General features: G+C 42.2%; 1 protein-coding gene across 4 annotated transcripts in view; it reads left to right on the top strand.

Annotated features, from left to right (window-relative positions):
- The window catches only part of SYNE2 (spectrin repeat containing nuclear envelope protein 2), a 350,331-nt gene that overhangs the window by 68,788 nt on the left and 260,789 nt on the right, over positions 1-20,754 (top strand). For all 4 annotated transcript variants that reach the window (XM_066342067.1, XM_066342066.1, XM_066342065.1 and 1 more), the window contains exon 3: positions 19,191-19,252. In XM_066342067.1, coding sequence (XP_066198164.1) covers positions 19,191-19,252 — 62 coding nt within the window. The remainder of the gene's footprint in view (positions 1-19,190; positions 19,253-20,754) is intronic.

Here is a 20,754-nt window from a genome sequence, read left to right as displayed (position 1 = left end):
TCTATTCATTATTTATGACTCTCCATCTGAAGGAAGGCTTTCAATTCAGATATTATTTTTAGTAGCATTAGAAATTGTTTGTGTTCGGTGGGTTAAATTACAAGCATGATAATGTGATGTAATGTTTAATTTTATTTAGTTATTCAGTGTGTGCCGTGGGCTGGGTGTTAAGGGCACAGAGATGAATAGATTGAGCACCTTCAGGAAGCCAGTAGCCCCGCTGTGCTTGATGTTATGCAAAAGTGAGAAAATGGCCTGGGGTGCAAAGCTAACTGTTCCTCTGAAACAAGTTGACGAGTATGACTGAAATGTTGTCTGGAATATCTTTTCATATTTCAGTTTTAGGGAGGTGAAGGATAAGAGTATACTCTATGTAACATGTTATTTGCAAGGTGAATTACAAATGTATTATATTCTTCTCATTCTAAAAAACCCAAACATTTTGCTGAGAACTTTCTGGAGTTTGTTGAATTCTTGCTGGGCTTTGTTGAATTGTTCCATAACCTTGAGTTTTTGCTCTTGTTTGGGCATCACCTGCTTTACTAGGCCTTCTGCTTCCTCTGAGTGTGTGTAAGGGGCTCTGCTTAGGATACTCCTGTATCTTTATTGCCAGTGAAGTTTCTGGCCTATGTTAGGCTTTCATTAAACAACTGTAGAGTGAATAAATCAGTGGCCATTCCAATGTTAAAAATATATTAAGTGCCTTAATTCGAAAAACTGTTCAGTGTTCAGGAAAATCAGCCAATTAGAATAGAACCATGGATTTCTTTCAGCACAACGCAGTAAGGTGTGTATATGATGTTTGGGGGCCAACAGTACTTTAGGATCGTGTTTCTGGGAGAGTTCTGTTTACCTATGACAGTGAGTGAATGAAACCATGTGAAGTCTAAGAGGATCAGGATTAATAAGAGGCTCCTGGGTGAAAGTTCTACCCTCTTGCACCCGAGGTCCCAGTGTGGAATTCTGATGGAAATGATGAATGAAGACTGGGAAGAGGACGTGTATTAGCAGACAGTATTTTGGCTTCCCTAACCAGTTTAGGCTGCTTAATTATTAGGAATAAAAGCAAATCATCTCTGAGGTCTTTGTTGGCTAATTAGGTAATTATTCCACCTAGGGAAAATAATCAAGTTATAGTCCTTTATTAGCTATCCATGCTGTACTATCCCAACACAAAAGCTTCCAGAAATTTCCTGATATCACAGTAGCTAATAATGTATTTTGCTGTGTTTTCTTGGAAGATTATTGGCTTTATAATCTTAAAAATATTCCAATTAAACAAAAAATAAAATAAGAGTTCTTTGCACAGTGGTGTTTGCACTGTACGGTGTTTTTCAGGGAACATTTTTTTTTTCTCAGGCTCTGCATACAGTTTTGGCTCCTGGGAATTTTGGTTCTGTCTTTGCCAGAAGTTTGGGGATAAGTTTACTTTATTCTGGGTCAGTTACATTTTGAAAACTAGGGCAAGATAAATCCAGGGTCATTTAGAGTCTTGTTAAAGTAGGTTAACAAAGATCTCATTCATTCCTTATAGAAATCAGAATCCTTTTTAATTAGCCCCATGGGAGAGACAAGATTTTTCTGAGCTTTTGTGTATGCATGTGTCTTGGGAGGGGTGTAGTTATTCAGAACTTGAAGTAGTATATTAGGAAAAATAAAACTCAATCTCAGTTTTACAAAAGGGAAAGTAAGAAGTCAATATAATAAATTAATTTATAAACATTTAGTGGGTTTAGTGTGTGATTTTATGCTCTAAATATTGGAGGTCATTATAAATGTGCTTCTTCAAGAGATTACTTTCCGCATCTGATTTTGACACTAGGGATTACAATTTCTCAAAATGTCTTTGGTTTTCTAAAACATTCTGGGAAATGTTAGTAAAATGTAACTGCATTTGTTGTTTTTGATACATATATGAGAACTGAAGTTTACTGATACCAGGTATTTTTAGAGCCATTTAAAAGTGGTAAATAAAAGTATATGAGCCCTGGTTGGTGGCTCAGTGGATAGAGTGTCGGCCCCAGTATATGGACATCCTGGGTTCGATTTCTGGTCAGGGCACACAGGAGAAATGACTATCTTTTTCTCCCCCTTCACTTTTCTCTCCCTCCTTTCCTCCTGCAGCCAGTGGCTTGATTGGTTTGAATTGGGCTCCGGGTGCTCAATGGATGGCTCCATTGGAGATCAACAGCCTCAGGTGCTAAAAGTAGCTTGGTACTCGAGTATCGGTCCTAGATGGAGTTGCCTGGTGGATCCTGGTCAGGGCACATGCGGGAGTCCACCTCACTATTTCCCCTCCTCTCAACTAAAAAAAATTATACATATATATATATATATATAAAAGCATATGAATAGTTTTCAGGTAGATGAAATGTTTGAAGTTCTAATTATGTATTTCATTGGAAAAGAAACGTGAGATTCTGGGTGAATAATCTCTCCTTGTCATTGAGGGTCTGTGCAGTGAGGCATGTTGAATGAGCGCTGGAAGAATATGGCAGAAGAGTAGCTACACACACTTCTGTCCGCATCGTGGGTCTTTTCAGTCTTGCTGTTTTCAGTAGTTCCTGCAAGGGGACTACCAATCCTATTAGCAGTGAAATGTTACAAGAGGAAGGGCACTTGGCTCAAATACAGAACAGAAAAGCCCTTCTGAAATGCAAGAGGCATTTAGTATCTTTCCAGAACATTGAAATTATTGACTTTGTCCTCTGCTGAGTAGGATTATTAATCGTGGGAACTAGTTCTGCTATGTATCTCTGTCTGCTTTGGTCTGAATGTTTTCTCGGTAACACTTCCAAGGGGTCTGATGGTAGCTTCGAAACAAAATATTTCTTATGTACAGGTAAACTCATATTTCTTCATCATATAATTTGGTTTTTATGAGTTCAGGTCATGAATTTGTTTAGGCAACGTGTGTTTCTGAGATCCTGCACCCTGCATTAAGCACTATTTTATATATATATATATATATATATATATATATATATATATATATATATATATATATATATATATATATATATTTTTATTCATTTTAGAGAGGAGAGGGAGAGACAGAGAGAGAGAGAGAGGAGAGACAGAGAGAGAGAAGGGGGAGGAGCTGGAAGCATCAACTCCCATATGTGCCTTGACCAGGCAAGCCCAGGGTTTTGAACCGGCGACCTCAGCATTTCCAGGTCGACACTTTATCCACTGCGCCACCACAGGTCAGGCAAGCACTATTTTAGGTTAAGAAAATGCTGAGGCTAACAACTCCAGCAAGCTTCATATGTCTATGGTGTTTGCATTTAAGTTAGAGAGACAAAGAATAAATTATCAAGAAATGTTCAGCCCACAGTAAGACATATAGAGGATTAAAAACGAATTCATGTGATAGTGCCTGGGTGTCCTTAGGTTGGGTGGTCAGAGATGGCCTACCTGAGGAGGAACATGTGAGGAGCCTTCGAATAACACAAAGGAGCTGCCTAGCAAAGAACAAGACAAGAGCATTCTAGTAGGATCGCTCAAAGATGGAAACAAACTTGGTGAATTCATGGAGCATAGGAAGCCTGGTGGCTGGATTGTGGGCAAGGGGTGGCATGGGCTGGTATTGGAGAGCAAGGTAAGGTAGGGCTAGATCAGGCAGGGGTTTGTCAGCTCCAAGCTGAGGTGTGTGGATGGGAACCATTGGCAGATATTAATAGGGGAGTAAAATGATAGGATCTGTTTTCCAAGTGATCCCTCTGGCTGCTGAGTGGGGAGGGAGGTATCTGGGAACAAGGTTAAAGTAGCGAAGCCAGTTAGGATGCATTTATTATAGTCCAAGTTTGATATCATGGTGATTTGGACCAGTGTGGTAGCAATGGAATAAGAACTATGGATATATATATATATTTTTAACAGAGGCAGAGATAGACAGGGACAGACAGACAGGAACGGAGAGAGATGAGAAGCATCAATCATCAGTTTCTCGTTGCGCGTTGCGACTTCTTAGTTGTTCATTGATTGCTTTCTCACATATGCCTTGACCGTGGGCCTTCAGCAGACCGAGTAACCCCCTGCTGGAGCCAGCGACCTTGGGTCCAAGCTGGTGAGCTCTGCTCAAGCCAGATGAGCCCGCGCTCAAGCTGGTGACCTCGGGGTCTCGAACCTGGGTCCTTCCGCATCCCAGTCCGACGCTCTATCCATTGCGCCACCACCTGGTCAGGCGAACTATGGATTTTTAAAAAATGTATTTGTGAGCAAGGGGTAAGTTCACAAATCAAGAATAAATTGTAAATTTTGCCTTGAGCACCTGAGTAGTTCAGCAAAGAATAAGACTGTTAAATGAATGAGTTTGGGAGGAACCAGGAGTTTATTTTGCCATGATTGATGTGAGATGCTTATTTGGTAATCCAAATGGAGATACCCAATACTGCATACAGTTGGATGTAAGAATCCAGATGGGGCACCATCAGCCTGGCTGGTGTGTTTATGTTTAAAGGCATGGACTGGATGAGATCGCCTATGGACTGCGTAGCTAGAGCAGACGTTTGGGGTTTTTTAGTGTTTAGAGGTCAAGCATAACATGAGGAACAAGCAAAGGGCACTGAGGAGTAGCCAGGGACAAAGAAGGAAAAGCAGTGAGTGGGGTGGCGTGGAAGCTTCTAGATGAAAGTGTTTGAAGAAGGTGATGTGGTCATCTGTGTTGAATGGAGAGAAATGGTCACTGGAGTGGGCTCAGAGCTAGTTGGTGGTCCTGATAAGGATAGCCCGACTCGGGCGGTACAGACAGTGGCCTGACTGGATGGGCTGAGGGGAGAGTGGGAGGTGAGGAACTGGAGACACTCAGTCAATGCTTTTAAGAAATTTTGTCGTGAAGGAGAACAGAAATATCAGGCACTTGTTGAAGGGAAGTATAGGGCTTTCTAAGGTAAGATGTACTACTCCATTACTTGTTATGCCTTTTCTAAGTATAGATTCATTTTTCCTTAGAACCCCGTTCTTTTATTTGTTCATTCATTATTCAACAAGTGATTTGTAGCACCTGTTGTGTACAAGGCACTATGCTGAACTTACAGGATGGCACATGGCACATACTGTCCCAAAATGTATGTTGTTATTACAGGGATACCGAGGAGTACATAGACTAGTACAGAATCTTACGATATGTGCTTCGGGGGAGGGAAAACGTGATACTGTGGAAGATCAGAGTAGGGGTGCCTAACCCAGACTTGGAGGCCAGGGAAGGCTGCCCAGAAGTGCTTTCTATGCTTTGACCTAAAGTATGTTAGCAGACCAGCAGGGTGAAGATGGGAAGAGTGCCCTGGGCAGTGGTAACAGGATGTGAAAGCCGGAAGCTGAAGCTGAAGATGCATATACCCGAGGAAACGGAGCGCACTGTCTCCGAGTGGAGTGTCAGTGAGAGGGAGGATTAGAGTTTGAAGGAGAATGCTAAGACATGAGGCTAGAAAGGGTCATGCAGATACAGGGATGGGCAAGAGTAGGTTTACAGTTGTGAGTACGTGAAAATTTATTTTTAAAAATTTTTATTTATTGATTTTAGCGAGAGAGAGAGAGAGAGAGAAACATCAGTTTGTTGTTTCACTTATTTATGTGTTCCTTGGTTGATTGTTCTATGCTTTCTGATCTGGGATCTAACTTGCTACCTTGGTATATCTGGATGATGCTCTAACCAACTAAGTTACCTGGCCAGAGCTAGTTTATTCTTGTATTACTATTTATTAATTATTGTATTATTTATTTGAATTATAACTGTAAGCCTACTTTTGCCCACACCTGTATATAAGGATTTGAAAATTCTTTTCCTAGACCAAGGAGAAACAATTGAAAAATTCTGAGTAGAGACATAGTCAGAACTTATTAGAGATCACCTGGGCTGCTGTGTGGGGTGTGGCCTTACCGGTATTCCTCAAAGTGATCTTTGTGAATCCCCAAATCAGAACCTCTGGGAGTTGGGACCCAGAACCTGGCCCTTAAGCAAAGCCCCCGGGTAATTTCCTGGCATTCAAAAGTGTAAGAACCCTAGATTTGTAATCACAGCCCAGATCTCTTCAGCCCAGTCCGCTGGTTTTGCATTCAGAAGTCAGAGGTGCTTGGACTGCTGCCCCAGAGAAAGGTGTTCAGGCTCATATGTCTTGATTTTCAGAAAGACAAGTAATCACAGTTCTGTATGGTAGATAAAAAGGTAGGAAGGAGTAGGAAATGTGTTAAAAGAAATGTAGTTATTTCTTTAGATTATTCATTCCACAGATATTTATTGAGCAACTCAGATGAGTCAGAAAAAGGTGAGAAAAGAGGAGAGACAAATAGGACCCTAGATTCTAGGCATTTTATCTGTAATATGAACTCATTTTCATGTGCTAGAAATACAAGATTTACTCACTCAAAGAGCCGGGAGCTATGTTGGCCAATGAGGTTGGAAATAAAAGCCTCAGTGTGAAAATCGCAGGTGTTCGCACAAAGGTGTGGTTCACACGTGTGGCAACACTAAGTTGCTAGATTCATGTGCTGAGGCTCAAAGTGAGAACCCTTTGTTGTATGTTATATATTTTCCTCACAAACTAAGCACTCACATCGCTGTGTTGACTTAGGGAACAATAGCAATAGAGCGCCACTCCCTCCTCCCCAGCCATTTAATCATTCATTCAACAAATATTTTCTGAATTTGTACAACATGCAATGCACCTTGGTAGGTGCTGCGGGCAGGATGAGGAGCAAAGTCAGACTTGACTCATGCTGTCATGGAGCCAGTTGGCTAATGAGGAGAGTGATGAATCAAATAATCTCACAGATATTAGCTAATATTTTGGGGGGAACAGCTTTATTGAGATATAATTTATAATCTACAGTATACAATTCACCTATTTAAAGTGTAGAATTCAGTAGTTTTTAGTATAGTCACAGAGTGGTGCAACCATCACATTTAATTTTAGAACATTTTTATCACCCCCGAAAGAAAACCCATACGCTTTAGCTGTCATTCTTCAACCTCGCACCCCCAGCCCTTGGCAAACCCTGGTCTGCTTTCTGTCTCTCTAGATCTGCCTCTGCTGGACATTTCGTGCAGGTGGAATCATATCATATGTAATATTTTGTGACTGGATTTAACTTAGCATAATGTTTTCAAAGTTCACCCATGTTGTGGCTGATACTTGTTTGGGTAGACTAATCTCAGTCCATGCCTGGATTGTAAATTTTTCTTCTGTGAAGAGCCAGGTAGTATTTTTAGTCTTTGAGGTCTACATGGTCTCTGTCACAACTATTCAGCTTTGCCAATTTAGTGTGAAAGTAGCTACAGACAATATGAAAACAAACGAACAGGTCTGCTACAATAAAACTTTACAAAAACAGGCCTTGGGCCAGATTTAGCCTCTGGGTTGGTTTGTTGACCTCTGATCTGCATGCAGCATTATAAGTACTTAATTCTGCTGATAGCTCTGTGAAGTTATCATCCCCATTTTACAGATGTGATTGAGGCACACAGCTAATAAGTGGCTCTCACGGGATCAAACCCAGGTAGTCTGGCTGCAGACCTAGTGCTCTTAACCTCGACAATGATTCCCGGTTGAGGCAAGTATTAAATAGGGGCCGGAAATCCATGACAAGAAAGCAAATAACAAAAGACAGATTGACTTAGGTTTCCTTCAGGATGCAGCAGTTGAACTGAGACTAAGCACAGGGAGAAGTGAACTCAGTGAAGGGAGGGTGGGCCGGGTGGTACAAATGGCTGTGGCCAGAGGGAATGTAGCTTGTAAAGGCCCCGAGAGGAGATGGAGTGACCGGAGTCCTGGTCTCGAGGAAGAGTTGTGTGTGCTGGGGCTGCTGAGGTGTTCTGGTGGGGACCACACAAAACCTCCGAGGCTTTTACGGATTTTGCTCTTGATCCAGAGCAGAGGGAAACCATCCAAGGCTGGAAAGGGTAATATGTTCAGACTTACCTGTTGAGGTGGGAAACAGATTGAAAGGAATAGAGTAGACCTAGTTGGTCATGGAAGTCGTCTGGGACAGAGCTGATGGTGATTGGGCAGGAGGGCTGGGGGAGCCAGGAGATGTCGAGGAGGACGGAGAGGATACCGGAGCCGTGTTGGAGGCGGATTTGTCAGGATTTGGTGGTAGATTGTAGTTGGGGGTGATTGAACAGTGGCAGTGTCAAATCTATGAGTTGGAACCACCAGCAAGGACAGGTTTCTGGTATGGTGGGGGAGCAGAGTGTGATTTTAGGGAATGCTGGATTGGACAGGCAAGTGCTGTTTTCTCCACAGTAACAAGGATTCTCCAGAGGGGACAAATGTGAAATGAAAGAACTTTGAGGTTGCATACCGTGCTGTGTGAGTTATGTTATAGTTAGGACTTACCTTCTAAACTTACTTTTCTGGTTCGGTAAACAAGATCTCAGTCTTGGTATTACGGTATTTATTTTTCTTGCTTGTTTGCTTGTGCTTGGTTCCAAAACAATGTGTTGTGAATTGTTTCCCTGCTTTCTTTGTTAGTTAGTAGTCTCCCTTTTGTAGTTAAAGTAACAGGCCTTTTCCTGTATATTCTTCAAATATTTAAGCCATATTTTTTATTGTGTCTCCCTGTGTGTTTTTATTTTCTTGATTTTTTCCCACTTATTTCGTTTGTTATCATCTCCATGAGAAACAATAGAAGAGGTGGCCTTATTATTTTTGTTCCCTTTCTGTTGGATAACAACTTGATTAAGATTCTTTGGAATGGCTGTTGGAACACATAGCTAAAATGTGTTGCATTATCCTCTGAATTATTATTATTATTATTATTATTATTTTTACAGAGACAGAGAGAGAGTCAGAGAGGGGGATAGATAGGGACAGACAGACAGGAATGGACAGAGATGAGAAGCATCAATCATTAGTTTTTCATTGTGACACCTTAGTTGTTCATTGATTGCTTTCTCATATGTGCCTTGACCATGGGGCTACAGCAGACCGAGTAACCCCTTGACTGAGCCAACGACCTTGGGTCCAAGCTGGTGAGCTTTGCTCAGACCAGATGAGCCCACGCTCAAGCTGGCGACCTCGGAGTCTTGAACCTGGGTCCTCTGCATCCTAGTCCGACGCTCCACCCACTGTGCCACCGCCTGGTCAGGCTATCCTCTGAATTTAATTATCTTTTTAAAAAAATGTATTTATTGATTTCAGAAAGAGAGAAAGAGAGGGGAGGGGGAGAGAGAGAGAGAGAGAGAGAGAGAGAGAGAAAGAAAGAGAGACAGAAAGAGAGACAGGCAGGAACATCTGTTCCTTCATGTGCCCTGACCAGGATCGAACCGACAACCTTTATGCATCGGGATGACACTCTAACCAACCTAGCTATTCAGCCAGGGCTGAATTTAGGTATCTTTACCATTGTCTGATCTAGCTAACAGTGAGTTGACTGTATCTTTTTAGGGAATAGCAACAGGGTCTCATTAGTACATACCCTTTTGGTCAAGACATTTTATTAGTTGAAGAAGTTGCCCCCAGGAGTTATTAAAACAAGGAATAGGGTAAAACATAGGCCTAGTAACTGTTGTCAATATATTCTTTTTCTCCATGTAGTAAGTTAGTTTGATCCTCCCCACTTTTAATACTTACAAGTCTTTGAATCAAATATTTTTTGAGCATCTCTTCTCTATGTCATTGGGCTAAGGCATCAGAAAATACATATTTATTATACAATACATTTTTAAATAAAATATGTATTTCCGATGGCTTTAGGCGACCCCTGTGTTTTGGTCATTCGACCCCTGCCGGGGTTGCGACCCACAGGTTGAGAATCGCTGGGCTAAGGAGAGGCAAAAATACCAAAACCTAAGTGTTTAAGGTTCATACATTGAGTAGGAGAGAAACCACATGCAGGTAGATGACTATAGATTATGAGCAGCAAGTGATAATTATGAAATAGAAACCGTTGGGTCATAAATATAGCTGTCCTTTAATAAAACTATAGACAGAATAGCAATAAACATACTATTTTTGCTCTTTTTCACTTAATATATCTACATCAGCACATATGTACTGACTAGAATTTTTGTTCTTTATATACTTAATGTTAATGTTGCTTCTGGAGGCATTGGAGAAGGTTAAAGTTAACTTTTAATTTCTATTACTGTTTGAAAAACCGTTTTAGGAGGATTATCTATTACTTTCTAATAGTAATAATAATAGATAAAGGCCCAGCAAAGTATTGTGGGAGGCCAGAGCCAGAGGAGATTATTTCTGTTTCACTTTAGGAAAGGGGACATTCGAACAGGATAGGTCTTATTTTAACAAACGTTGACTGAATGCTCGCCCAGTGCCTTGTGCTGGTGCTGGGGGTTCCGTGAACGCAGAGGGAAACGGGAGGATTGGCCCCTCCTGAGGGCGCAGAGTGTGGCAATGCAGAAAAAAGTGAAACAGTTGAAGAATTGTAGTTCTTGGGTTCCCCAAGATAGACATCGAGAGGAAATCACAGAGAAATTTCCAGACAAATTTTATTAAGTGCATGCTTGAGCACGCGGGAGGCAGCACAGAGGAAATGAAGGTCCTTTGAACTGGCTCAGGGGCTGGCTCTGCCTGGCTGCTTTCCTAAGCTGGGACAGAGCAGGCTCGTGCGAAACGGCAGGTTTTTTTTTAAAAGTCAGGCTTATGGAATTTTTCATTTTAGTAAGGTGCCAATCGTCCTCCTTTAGGGAGGACAGTCCTTCTTTTGTAAGTTCCATCCTCCCTCGAAAAGCGCCCCCCTACCTGTCCTTCTTTTTGATATTGGAAGACTAATCTGTAAATGTCTGTGTTCAATCAATGCAAACTTGATCCATTGCATGTGATGTGACATGTTCATATTTGACATGACAATTTGTCAAGGATCAGTACAGTGCGGCGAGACGCGATAATGAGACGCATGCGCTCCACACGGGAGACCTTGAGAGTGTGCGCAATATACCGAGCATGCAAATGGCTTTGTGTACTTCTTACTGAAACATGACACGGCACATATGACATTGTAGACTCATGATTATATCTTTCTCAGTGAATATTCAATCATAAGCAGGTAAGCACAATTCACGTAAAATTCAATATGAAGAATATTTCTTGTTCAGATATTTCCAATATATTGTTATAAGATATATTGACAAAAAATATTCATTCAATGGAAAAGTACTCATTTAGATAATATTATTAATATAATAATATATATTAATATAGTAATATTATCTAAATGAGTACTTTTTTCTTACAATTATTGAAAATTAATAAGCATGTAAACATAATTACAATATAAAATATTACAAATGTTTTTATTTATTTATTTATTTATTTTATTTTTTATTTATTAATTTTTTTTCATTTTTTCTGAAGCTGGAAACAGGGAGAGACAGTCAGACAGACTCCCGCATGCGCCCGACCGGGATCCACCCGGCACGCCCACCAGGGGCGACGCTCTGCCCACCAGGGGGCGATGCTCTGCCCATCCTGGGCGTTGCCATATTGCGACCAGAGCCACTCTAGCGCCTGAGGCAGAGGCCACAGAGCCATCCCCAGCGCCCGGGCCATCTTTGCTCCAATGGAGCCTTGGCTGCGGGAGGGGAAGAGAGAGACAGAGAGGAAAGCGCGGCGGAGGGGTGGAGAAGCAAATGGGCGCTTCTCCTGTGTGCCCTGGCCGGGAATCGAACCCGGGTCCTCCGCACGCTAGGCCGACGCTCTACCACTGAGCCAACCGGCCAGGGCTACAAATGTTTTTATTATGCATTTATCATATTATAGCATATTATTGTTGCAATGAATAAAATGTTTCTTTTATTTACGATACTGTCTTCTTCAATTTATTTTTGTCCTCCTTTTCATTGTAAAAAAGTTGGTCACCTTAATTTTAGGGTCTGGGAGATGTCATTTTCCAACTGAGGTGACTAGTAACTATGTTTGTGCCTGGCTGTGGGCGCAACATGGCGGAATGCTCATAACTGCCACCCTAGTCCAACCTTGATCAATTGCAAATGCAGGTTTGTAGTTTAAGCAGGCAGTTAGGAGGGAGATAAAATCAGTTACCTCTGTCTTTTTTGAGTAAGGAGAAAAAGGGTGGTGACATTTTGCAGTCCCTATGGCCATCTGTTATCCTTGGGGTCCTGGGCCAAGTCCCTGTGCTTAGTAGCTATTCTAGTTTTGCTAGAGAAATATATGAATTAATATAGGATGTGAGTAGAGAAGTCATGGGAGATGAGTCAGGGAAAAGTAGATTGGAGTCAAATTATGAATGACCTAGGTTGGCTAAAAATTTTATAATTTATTCATTAAGAATTGGGAAATGGGCCCTGGCCGATTGGTTCAGTGGATAGAGCGTCAGCCTGGCCTGTGGACATCCCAGGTTTGATCCTTGGTCAGGGCACACATGAGAAACAACCACCTGCTACTCTTCCCCTCCCTCTCCCCCTTTTCTTTCTCATCCTCTCTTGCAGCCAGTGCTCCATTGGTTCAAGCATTGGCCCTGGGCACTGAGGATAACTTCACTGATTTGAGCATCATCCCCAGATGGGGGATTGCCAGGTGGATCCCAGTGGGGCTCCATGTGGGAATCTGTCTCTCTATCTCCTCTTCTCAAAAAAAATAAAAATAAAAAGAATTAGGAAATGATCAAAAGATTTTAATGAGAGTGAAAGGTCAAAGTAATGAATGTGGAGGTGAGTGCAGTAAGCCAGTTATCAATAACCCAATAATAATAAGAGAAAGAGAGAAATTCTTGGGTAGATGAGGTTGTAAAGCTGCTTCATGGACCTTATGCAGCACGTTATGCAGAACATTCTTGGAGAAGCGACATTGTCATAATGCATTATTCCTTGTTTAAGTGAAAACGTAAACTAGTGATTCTTGTGCTTGGGATAACTACTCTGCAACTCTTACTACCAGGGAGGACTACTGGAGTCCACATTTTAGATGAATTTTTGTGAAGCCGGACCTTTCTGAGACCCAGTACCGTGGTAGTATTATAATAAGCTTTATAATGAACTTAAATTTATACTCCTTAATTGCACTGCACTCAGTGTTTTCATTTAAATTCCCTTCTAGCTAACAACAGGGGCTGCCAGCTCTCAAAGGGTAGATTGATTAAAAACAGAGTCAGGGATTAAATGTATTTTTATGGTAATGACACGTAAAGAAAAATCTTTTCCTTTCATGCCTCATTTCTCAAATTCAGTCAGATATTGTCTAAGGATAATTATGAAGGATCCTTATATGGGCCTGAATAAAATTCACTGAGAATATTTTGCCACATTATATGTATTTCTTAAAAATCAGGATAGAGAATTTTTAGTTCTCTGTTTCTTGGTATTTTAAGAAACTTGTCATTGTAATAGATGTTGTTGTTTTTTCTTTTTTTCCCCTCTTTCTTTTCTTTTCTTTCTTTCTCTCTTTTGCCTTTTTTCTGCTGATTAAAAGGTTCTATTCTCTACATGCCATTTTGAGAAGAGTTTTACTATTTTATTAGAAAGTTATCCTGGACATTAAAAATAAAACATCTCACCCACTTAAATTAAGGTACTTTAAAGCCTGCAGCTCCCAACTATATTTTCCCCAATGGCTCAGACTTTGAGAAAGAACAAAAAGTTACTTTATCCAGCCATAGGTGAGATTTGACCATGGTTCCCATTGAATTAATACTGCTTTTCAGGGACAAGCCAGTATGAAAATGTTAGAGAAGTACGTCAAGGAATAAATGAGGTGGCACATTCAAGGCCGTTTAATTGAGGTGCTACAGAAGTGTTTAATTGTACCTAGGACATCTTTGTTTGCCATTAGCAAAGGGCCCTTGTTGAATTTGAAGGGTTCTGATTTCCAGGGTGACAGGTGTTCTGTCAGATTGGACAATGAGTTAGTTAACAGCCCCGGAGTCTCCTTTCTAGGTCCTTTCCTGAAGGTTTCGTCTGTGCGCCGTTTCTGTTGCTAAGGAGAGGACCGTGTGGGGATTTGATCTGAGTGTTCTTCTTAGTGTTTTTTTTCCCCTTGTTTCTATTAGATTTTAATCAAATTAGGGCAGGGATAACGTAAGGTTTCCACTGGGAAATTTTTTATTATTTTACACTTAAGTTCATGTCCCTGTCAGGGGGTGTCCGTCAGTATAACCTAGTATTAGATTAGGTGCTCTGCTTAAACAACCCAGTTAGAGTTCGGGCTTTGCTGTCGGCTTTCTCAGCCTAGGAGAGTTGCTTCCTGGTTCTCAGTTCGCTCAGCACCAAGATCTATTTTGTCAAGCATCGCATGCAGCGAAATGATCCCTCATCTTACTTGGAAATTGTTCAAAGTGACTGAGGTTTCCAGGTGGACATGGAATACTAAGACTTTTTAGGCACATAATGCTCTTTTTATACTCAGTTTTGTGCCAGCACCCCCCCCTCCATGGTTATAAGTGTTCTCCCTTTTCCCCGCTGTAAGTCCCCGAAAGTTACTGCAGATTCTATCTTCTGGGCCTGGTAGTGTTCCTGGTTAGTTTCTTTTTCACAGTCTATCACCTGGAAAGAAAAAAATCTCTCTTGGTCTCTTAAGAGTAGGAAGAGAGTCATCTTTTTGATGTTTGTTTTGAATTTCTGCTTTGTTGTTATAATAATGGGTAGGTCCCTCCCCACCTTTGTACACAGTCTTGATGTATATTATGTGCGCGTAACTTGCTCCTGAGATCATGAAAACTGTTTTTTCCATTGAGGAACCAAGTTAGCCCTCAATACATTTTATGGTAGGTATTGGTACCTGGTTCAAAAGATTGTCTTATCTATTGATACTAGAGGAAAAACACAACAATGAAAAACGTATCTCAGAGATTCCAGAAGATTTAATAACATTTTGAATTACAGGACAAAATTGTGTTATTTATAATTTTTTTGTTAAGTGATATTTATATAAGATAAAGATAATGGAAAAGCCTAAACTATCCAGTTGACTTTTCAGAAACTGAATTCAGTTCAGTTAACAATTATTGAGCATCCTGTAATGTTAAGTCACTGGGCTATAACTAATTTAAATTGTTAATACAGAAAAAAAAAGAAATGGGTTTAGAAAGATAAAGAAAAAGATCCTTGCCTGACCAGGCGGTGGCGCAGTGGATAGAGCGTCAGACCGGGATGCGGAAGACCCAGGTTCAAGACCCCGAGGTCACAGCTTGAGTGCGGGCTCATCTGGTTTAAGCAAAGCTCACCAGCTTGGACCCAAGGTCGCTGGCTCGAGCAAGGGGTTACTCGGTCTGCTGAAGGCCCCTGGTCAAGGCACATATGAGAAAGCAATCAATGAACAACTAAGTTGTCGTAGTGTGCATCGAAAAACTAATGATTGATGCTTCTCATCTCTCCGTTCCTCTCTGTCTGTTCCTGTCTATCCCTCTCTCTGACTCTCTCTCTCTGTAAAAAAAAAAATAAAATAAAATTCTTTCTTAAAAAAAAAAAAAAAAAGATCCAATTAGCAAAGTACAACTTTAATATCTAATCAGTCACAGGACTTACTAAACAACCATAAATACCCTAGCATTCTATTTACTCAAATTCTCTTCTCCTCAACCTGCAGTCTCATTAGATTCAGAAAGTTTTGAGAACTCAAATTAGCATCATCCCAACTATTTCTATCTATTACACATGGAGATTTGTAAGGGAGAATGGGAAGAGTCAAAGGAAAACAAGGTTTGAGAAGGCGGATCAGACTTTTTACAAAAACAAGTGTAAACACTTCCAGATGATTTGACCTCGGCATAGTAAACAAAATGTAACAGTAATAATGATTATTAAAATTATTGTTTTTCTTCCAGTACATATTTATTTAGAGCCTACTCTGAACGAGGCCCTTCTAAAGCATTTGCAATATGTCACAAGCAAAACATCTTTGCTTATGTGATGCTTACTTTCTATTGGGAGGCAGGCAAGCATTAACTGGTAAGCAGACCACATACGTAACTTACATGGACGGTTAAAAGGTGATAAGTACTGGAGAAGAAACTAGAGAGGACAAGGGGGAGCCGGGGGTGAGGGTATTAGTTTTAAATAGGGTGGTAATGGTAGACCTTACGGCTGAGGTGCCATTTGAGTCAAGATTAGGAGATGAAGCGCTAAGGTGAGAATGCACCTGGGAAGTCTGAGTAAAACAGGAAGCCAGAGTGGTTGGAGTAGAATGAGCAAGGAGGGGGGACGGCGGCCGATGGCGTCTGGACTAGGAGCCAACCTAAGGAACGAAGTGAGGAGCCCTTACAGGGTCTCGAGCAAAGGGACTTGCTGATCTGAGTTAGCATTTTGGCAATATCGTGCTGGGTACCTGGGTACTGTGTTGAGAATAGTATTTAGAGGGTGAGTCTGGAAGCCAGGAGACGTCTTAGCAGTCTCTTGCAGTAGTCCAGGTGGAGATGGATGTGACTTCGACCAGAGTGGTCATATCTTGAATATAGTTTGAAGGTGAACTCTAAGAGGCTCTCTTGAGGCATTGGGTATGAAGTGTGAGAGAAGGAGAGAAGTCACCCTGCAACGTAGCAGGAAAAAGGGGAGCGTAGGGTCCTGGAAGCAGAAGAAAGTGATCGTCTGCATTGGATGCTGCTTTCTCCCGCAAGAGGAGGGCTGAGAACTGACCATTGGTTTCAGTGATTAGTCACTGATGACCTTGACCCATGGTGACTTGATAAGAGAGTAGTTTCTTCTCTCAGAATGGTGAGGACTTGATTGGTGTGGGTTCTGTTAAGAAAAAAGGAGGAGAGGACCTAGAGACAGTAAATATAAACAACTCTATTTGAATTTTGCCACTGTGGGCAGCATACAAATGAAGCAGGAACTGATGGTGGACTGGGGTCAAGGAGGTTGGGGTTTTTTTATTGTTTTTAGAGCACGAAATTAATAGCATGGATCTTTACTGTTGGGAATGGTCTGAGAGAGAGAGAGAGAGAGAGAGAGAGAGAGAGAGGGAGAGGAAAGGAGTAAAATGTCCTTGAGGGATGGGGTCTGATGAACAGGTGAAGGGACTGGTTTAGATCTGGGCAAATCTGGTTCATCCATGCTAACAGGTTGGAGGCAGAGTACTGTGATGAGTTATTAGGTGAGGGAGTGGCTGACTCCTTAGAAGTCCTGAGAAGCAAGGTCTCAGCTGAGTCAGGGTGGGAGAGGAGGTGTTAGAAGTTGGAGAAAGGAGAAAGCATGAAATTGCTCTTTAGGGGAGTGGGAGAGGACAATCTAGTATGACTGCCCGGTGGCATCAAAGGCCCCCCTGGGGGTCACGGTGAGACTAGTCACCAGTTACTGGTTTTCTTCCAGCCACATTCAACAGCACGTGTGTAGTGGGTATGCGTGAGCAGGAGTAGGGAGGAAGGCCAAGCACTCACAGCAAAATGAGAGATGCAAGGGAGTGTTTGCAGTAATTGATCATGGAATTTAAAATGTGGAAGGATGAGAGGAAGGGTATTAAGGGGGTAAGGGACAGTATAAAGCTGGTCGAATCAAGGGGTTGGAGTTGCCAGTGGACTCCAAGGATTGTTGGAGCGGGAGCAATGGAATGAACTTCAAAAGTGAGGGTCAGTGTTCAGAAATGAGGAAAAATGAAATCGAGATTATGATGAGTTGTAGTTATTAGTAATGACAAGGTCTCAGATGTGAGGATGACAGAGAATAGTTGAGGCAGGACTGAAGACATGTTATTGGAGAAGAAGAATCCAAGAAGTAGAACGGCCAGGAGGTTGGCAAGTCCATTAATGTGTATATAGCAATGACCAAGAACAAGACAGGAATTGTATTGGAGTGGCAGTGGGGAAGGAACTAAAACCTTTGAGAAATGATGAGGAATGCCAGAGGTAAATAGATAGATGACTGTCATATTGGGGACAGTCTGATGACAGGAGTCAAACCTGGAGCATTTCAGGGGTAGGAAAGAGTAGAAAAGGACCTGGAATTAGCAGTGAGGAGCAAGGGCTCAGTGGTCCAAGGTCTGCCGGAGAAAGCACTCCACCACTTGAGAAGGCTGCAGGGGAACCGTTCTCAGGAGGGCCGGTTTCAGTTAGAGCAGAAAGGCAAGCCTGCCGAGAGGGCGGTGGGCACACGGGGTCTGTGCTGCTGGTGGCTGAATGTCAGCATCAGTGAAAAGCTTTCAGGAGTTAAGGAGAGGTGGGAGATGAGAAAATTTGGGAGATGTGCAGTTTCATAGAAATTGTGAGTGAGAAAACAGAGAGGAATGTGAGAGTCTGGGGTGTGTGTATATACACGTGTGCTGTGTGTGTGTGTGCGCGTGCGCGTGCGCGCGTGCATATACATAAGCGGGGATAAAGGCATAATGAGATGAGAACGGGTGAACTCGGTGGTGACAGGGCTGTGAGCCTGAGGCACAGTGAGAAGTAGGTGTCTGGGCTTAGTCCATCCAGGTGAGGAGATCGGGGGAGTGGAAAGTCGGTCCGTGTGTGCAGGGCTACCCCTGGCCTCAGAGCTGAGGATGTCTGCTGAAGCAGAGGAGGGGGGAAGCATGGTTTAGTGGTTGGCCCACTCCTGCCTGGGGAGGAAGGGAAGGTCCACTCGGAGTGTTCGGATCTTTCCCTGGGCTCCTGGCTGGTTAATCAGAGGTAAAGATAGCGCTTACGTGTTTACTAAGGGCCAGAGTCTGCTTACTTTAAGTGAGTCATTAGTAGTCTCTCCAGCTGAGTGCCTCTTGCTTTATTCCCTGAGGAAGCTGCTCAGCGTCACATAGCAACTCAGTTACAGAGGCAGGATTTGAACCCAGGTCTCTCTGACTCCAATTGCAGCTCATATACAGTTAATTCAGTGGCAATATATTCTCCATGGTAATTACTCAGATTAAATGTCAAGACCAAACTGCCATGTCTTTATGAGCCTTTTAAAATGTCTGCAGAAGTTGTGGGGTTTTTCTTTAAATCCTGCATGGTGTTGGCTTAGGCTGCAAGTCCTCCTGGGTTATGAACTCTTCTCTTTGCTCACAGTTCCTCAGGTAGCACTGTCAAGCCACGTAGGGACTTCCTTTGTCAGTAAGACGTATTAAAAACCATTATCTCTTGTCTGCTAACTTGTGGCTTTAAAAAATATATTAACAAGCCATTTCCAAAATACCTTGGACAATTAACTGAAATTTAGACTAAGTCCTAGAAGGTTTGTAAGATTGTGACACACACACACAGACACACACACACACACACAGACACAGTAACAGGCCTTTGAAGGTTGATACGTTCAAATGGTTTCCGAGGCTTCTCATTTTCTAACTGCTCTTGTCCTTTCTAAATAGCTGAACAGGAAGACACCCAGAAGAAAACCTTCACCTGCTGGATAAACTCACAGTTGGCAAAGGTGAGAAAAAAAGAGCAAATCAAGTTATAAATTTATTTATATATTTATTTAAGAAAGTCAGAGGTGGAGAGGCAGAGAGACAGACTCGCACATGCACCCTGACTGGGATCTGCCCAGCAAGCCCCCTACCTGGTAATGCTCTGGACACTGGGGCCGCTGCTCCATTGCTTGGCAACCAGGCTATTTTAGCGCCTGAGGTAAGGCCATGGAGCCATCCTCAGCACCTGGAGCCAACTTGCTCAAACCATTTGAGCCATGGCTGTGGGAGGAGAAGAGAGAGAGAAAAAGAGAGAGGGGGGGAGGGGTGGAGAAGCAGATGGTTGCATCTCTTTTGTGCCCTTACTGGGAATTGAGCCCAGGACTTCCACATGCCAGACCAAGGCTCTACCACTGAGCCAACCAGCCAGGGCCAATAAATTTATTTAAGTTACTCCTGCTCCCTCAATTTGGGTCCCATAATGTCACTGGTAAAAGGTGAAAGAATGTGCTGACAGTCACCTTGACCTTGTTTTCATGTATCTGTTATTCTTTTCTAACACGAAACAGGGATACTTTTGTTAAGGATGTGGGAGACAGTGCTATAAAATATTTAAAGCAACAACAAATCTGTTATCAAATGAAATTATAATAATTATTATTTATATAAATTGAGTGTTATGCCTTACACACTGTCCTAAGTTACTGAAAAGTACAGATGCTCCTCGACTTACGGGGTTCTGCATCGTAAGTTGAAAAAGATCATGTCAAAAGTGCATTTAACCTACCAAACATCATAGCCTCGCTTAGCCTACTTTAAATGTGCTTAGACCACTTACATGAGCCTGCGGTTGGGTGAAATCTTCTAACAGAAGGAATACACTGTAGAGTATCAGTTGTTTACCCTCATGAGCGTGTGCCTGACTGGGAGCTGGGGCTCGCTGCACCGTCCGGCATCGTGAGCGGGTACCATACTGCATGAAGTTAGTCAGGAAAAGATCAAAATTCTCAATTTGACACATGGTTTCTAGTGAATACATATCGATTTGGCAGCATTTTAAGGTTGAAAAATCGTAACTCAAACCATCCTATGTTGGGGACCGCCTGTCCTGACTGCTCATTGCATTTCAGTGATTTCACAACATCCCCGTGAGCCGATAGCGTTATTCCTGTTTACAGAACAAGGAGAGTAAGGCACAGAGGAGGTCACACAGCTTGTCAGTGATAGTGCTGGGATACAAATCCAGGCAGTCTGGACCCAGAGGCCTTGATCTTAATCACTGTGCTAGTCTGCCTCTCAGTGATGCCAAGTGCCAGGAATAACCTAGATACAAAATGAATGAGCCTGTTCTCAGAGGCCACCCATCTCGACACAATGCTCGTAATTCTGAAAAGGGTAAATTCATAAATAGGTTACTCCAGAAATGTAATCTGCTTCCCCAATGGGTCACCGTTGGCTGATTCTAAATGTCTTGAATGCCACTTCCACACACAGGTTAGTAGCTCTCAGTGAAAGCTGAGTGTTG

This window comes from Saccopteryx leptura, chromosome 6, assembly GCF_036850995.1.
Source record: "Saccopteryx leptura isolate mSacLep1 chromosome 6, mSacLep1_pri_phased_curated, whole genome shotgun sequence".
Lineage (NCBI taxonomy): Eukaryota > Metazoa > Chordata > Mammalia > Chiroptera > Emballonuridae > Saccopteryx > Saccopteryx leptura.
Note: the sequence above shows the minus strand (reverse complement) of the source record. Positions and strands in the feature narration are given on the sequence as shown.